This window comes from Armigeres subalbatus, chromosome 2 (assembly GCF_024139115.2).
Source record: "Armigeres subalbatus isolate Guangzhou_Male chromosome 2, GZ_Asu_2, whole genome shotgun sequence".
Classification (NCBI taxonomy): Eukaryota; Metazoa; Arthropoda; class Insecta; order Diptera; family Culicidae; genus Armigeres; species Armigeres subalbatus.
This window is the reverse complement of record NC_085140.1, coordinates 423240781-423245278: the sequence shown is the minus strand read 5'-3', so window position 1 is coordinate 423245278 and position 4498 is coordinate 423240781. Positions and strand designations below refer to the sequence as shown.

The 4498-nt window shown below is 38.2% G+C and overlaps 1 protein-coding gene across 1 annotated transcript in view; it reads left to right on the top strand.

Moving 5' to 3' along the window:
* The first annotated feature begins 1295 nt into the window (after positions 1-1295).
* Positions 1296-4498, top strand: part of LOC134210321 (calponin homology domain-containing protein DDB_G0272472-like) — a 120183-nt gene continuing 116980 nt past the window's right edge. The window contains exon 1 of the mRNA XM_062686370.1: positions 1296-1327. Within this exon, the coding sequence (XP_062542354.1) occupies positions 1296-1327 (32 nt within the window). The remainder of the gene's footprint in view (positions 1328-4498) is intronic.

Below are 4498 nucleotides of genomic sequence, written 5' to 3'. Positions count from 1 at the left end.
ACATAAGGTGAACAATTAACGATGCTCATCCGTGCACACAATTTCTCATTAGAAGCGATTAAAATAACTACTCACCCGTGTCCGATGTTTGTTACCCCGGCATACGCTGACATCAGGTTCCGACCTTCGAGCATCCTGGCCGCCGTATTTCTGCGCTTCCGACCAGCAGCAGGTCGAAGGTACCCCAGAAGCTGCTGGCATTCATCATTTGGCGTTTCAGCTGTCGTCTGTGTCTCTGCCGTTGGATGCTTCTACAATATTGATGGCAATGATAACTGCGCCAGGCGCCACCAGCAGCAACGAGGAGTGCACTTGTTGGTTTACGCCTTGCCGTGTCCTGTGGGGGTGGCGGGCGACGACACTTCGGTAAAAGTGGATGATGGATTTTATGGCTGCCGTATGGTACGAACAACATCCTTGTTCGTCGTTATTGCTTGGTCTTTTCAGGATCTCGTTATTGCGCTCTATTGGACTATTATTGATGGGCGGATGGAACACGTTGTTGAATGATTGTTCTTTTATGTATTTCACTCTGAGATCTTTCACTGTGAGTGTTTGGATGTAGAATTTCACTTTTATTGCAGTTCAGTGGATTTGTTGACAATAGTTGGCGGTTATTGGATCATGTTTTCAGAAGAGATTTGTTGCCATTGGCAGTGGAACAAAGGAACAAACGACGGTAAATATTTGTTTACCTGATTTAAAATATTGAATAATGTAATGCTTTTGAATAATGATTCATGATATTACTCTCTCAGGTTAGAACCGGTTTTAATGAGAAGAAATTTCGGCCATTTCCTCATCCAACATTTATATTGATTGTAGCTATTGAAAGAAGTATCTTGCAATTTAACCATACAAAATAAAACATTCTTTTAAAATCGAAAATGAATTAATTTGCCGTCAATAGCTAAATATTTTTACAAACGTAGTTTACATCAAAATACAGCAGTCTTCAGTATTCTGTGAAGTTACAATCTAGCGGTGTAATTAATCATGGTATCAAGCGCCGAAGAGCCGAAGGGTGATATCGGATTTACAAACTGCAACTTCAATGACGTAGATTGACCCCTGATATGCAGCCTATCAACCATGGAGCACCTAAACGACTTCAATTGACTCCTCGTTCAGAGCGCTCTGATATAAAGTGAGCTCAACGACCTTGTCGAGTACTCCTTTTCGACAGGTTTAGGCATCAACGTCAGTAAAACCAAATCGTTGGATGTAAGCACGGTGATTCTTTCCAGTTTTACAATAGAAAACAATTGAAAACTTCGAATATCCTTGTTAGCCAAATGGCGTCCGACGGCGGTACCGAGTTTGCAAGGTACTGAAAGGCAGATAAGTGAACGCATCTGAATTTTCAACTTTAACGTGAAATGTGTTCTGTTATGCGCTAGCGAGATATGGTGTATCAGTGGAGAACATTCAACGGCTGCAGGTGTTCATTAACAGATGTCTGCGTCACATAATTTGTGCCTGGGGGCCTCTCGACCGGATCTCAAACGCGGCTCCATCGTCGTTGTCACCAGAGGCCGATAGCAACAAAAAATCGGGAACGGAGGTGGGGTTGGGTCGGCCACACCTTACGTAGAGGCGGAAACACAGCGGGGCATCGCAGCAGAGGCAAACCCAGAGGCTCATGGCCCAGCCTCAATACAGAAATGAAAGAAGTCGAAAGAAAGCTATCCTGGCAACAGGTTGCAGTGATAGTTGGACATCGCTCAGGATGGAATCTTTAAATCGGCCTTTATAACACGGGGTGTACAGGACCCTAAGCTCAGGAAGCCTTTGCTCAACCAGTGGAGCAGTTTTAATACAGTTCTGCATAGAAAATTGTATGGGATCTAACCTTTTTATTATATACAATGCTTATATTAATTTAGATTTGAAATTATTTGGTGTTCGAAGCATTTGTTTTAGATCTTCCTCAGAAATTCTTAGATTTCTTGAGATCTACTCTGAAATTCTTGGCAATTTTTCGGAATATTCTCACAATTTTGTTCAAGTCATTCGCAAATTCTAAGATTTCTTTGACAAATTCTCCAATTTTCACTCTGAAATGAAACTTCCACGAAACTCTTCTATTCTATTAACAAATTCTTCAAAACACTATTTAAAGCATCCATCCATCAGCAATCTGGACAACGTCTACTTTAAAGAATGGATCATATCCACCACTCCATTGCTTTAATGCGGGTCGCGCCTACTTTTAAGAAGGATCATATTTACCGTGGCTTATTTGGTCAAACGTCTATCTTTTGAAAAGGGTATCCACATCTACCATTGTTTTGTTTCGGAAAACGTCTACTTCCAAATAAGGAATCGCATCTACTTTGTCTTATTCCCGATATGTGCGTATATGTTCAAAATTTAAACATTAATCATATTTACACCGTTTGGCATAATGTCATTTGGCATAAAGGTCATTTGGCATAATAGTCTAGCATATTTGTTATTAAGGCTGTTTTTTGATGAATAAGATTATGCCACTAAGCTTCGTCTATCTATAGAATATATGATAATGCTACCATGATTGTACGACGCGCAAAGAAGAATAAGTAATTCCTGGAAAATGGAAACATTTCAAATGTTGATACTCCTATTAACAAGATAAATTGCTTTGAAATAATTTTACATCAGTTGCTAGTTTCATTTTCCATGTAAGGGTTTGTGATTTTCTCCTTTATCTTGAGAAAAGAATTCCTATTCCTAATGAGTATAAGAGTATTTTAAAAGGGATCTTATACGTAAATACAGAAGTGTGTGTCGGCTTAGTCTTTTGTATATATCACTATGGAACTCTCTTCTCAGACAAAATGATAAATGCTTTGAAATAAAGAATGAAAGAAGGAAATGATATGTACTTCATAACCTAATTTACTATCTGCCGGGAAATGCCTGCTACGAAGAAAGGATCTATCATCCTTTCTCTTAGAAGGCAAATGCATCGTTTAAGAAGGATCTATCCCCTTACCTTAAACCGAGTAAATGCCTAATTGAATGAAAGAATCATATTGTCTCTGACTTTCTGTCGGCAATACATTTCCTAAAATACCTTCCTTGCTTTAAACCGAGTAAATGAATCTAGTTAGAAAAGTCACTAGGGACACGGCAGGTATTTTCGTCTGTTCGAATCATAGTCTCGAAAACCAATAATAGCGCTTTTTTAAAACTCATGGCGTATCCAAATCGTAAGCTCAGGAGAGAAACGTTCTGCTATGGTGGGTTTTAGCAAATGTACGTTAACTTTCGTTGGTTTAGCCCCTATGACAATGGACGAAATACCGCCGTCCCCTAATGAAGGTTTACTGGCGGAACTCTGAATAGAGTAGAAACCTCTCACCAGGCTTTATGATGATACCGTTGCATAATTCCGTTCAAACGGTTTGCCAGCCGTACACGGAACATGTCACGTCAGAAGACGCTGTGCAACTGAGATCAGAGATTACGTTCATAGATAGTCAGAGAGGTCTGCATGCTAACTGGTCATCGTTATAGAAGTCATTTTGTCATTTTCTTGTCAAGTCACATTATTTAACCAGTTTTATGCTATTTAGATGTCTATTGTCATTGTACGCGTTCAAAATCAACAGGCAATTTATCCGACTCATGGAACATGCTGCCCAATGCTTCATCGTAGAAACTGAGACGGAAGTTTTTCATTTATCAAATATAAGAAAGTGTTCAATTTCCGGTTTATAAAAATGACAAGCTAATAACTTTTGAAGCAGTTTTCCAGCTGTACAAGGATCATGTCGTCCATTAGAACGACTGTTGAACTGGCTCAAAAGACATTATATTTACAACTTAATAGATATTCTCTCAATTATCTCATTCCTAATTATATAGATTGATTGTCGATGTCATTTTTGTCTTTATGGTCAGAAGGTTAGTATGGTTCCTCATTACTTTGTTTACAAGTTATTGGTTCTTAGGATCTGTCTCAATTGGATAATTAAACTGAAATTAAACTCAAAAGTGACATTTCAATAATTATCAAATAACCCTATTCATGCAAACAAGATTACTTTGACAGATATCGAATCATTTCCATCGATGTCCTATTGGAATTGCTGGGTAGCACCAACCATTCTTATGACTGGTTATTTGCTAATTTTTGAACTGTCACTTTTAGTTTAATTCTCCAAATAGACAGAGCCATAATGATTTTTGTTCTGATCAATACTATCAAACAAGTATTGATTATGATCATGAAAAGTGGAAACTGTTCTGTGCATTTGGTCCTTTATTGTTATTCTTTGTCAAAGGTAGTCTAAGACTATTATTATGTTTTAGGAAGTAAGCTAATCGTTTCTAAACTGTCATATCTATATGTACTAATGATCAGCTATGAGTCAGCTATAGGATTCACTTTTCGGTGGAAGTATGAGCTTCATCACGCCTATTCCTACTATTAGTAAAAATTATCGAAATGAAGCCGTCATAAGATTGTTCATATAGCATCATTATAATGTGAGCAATACGTAATAACTAC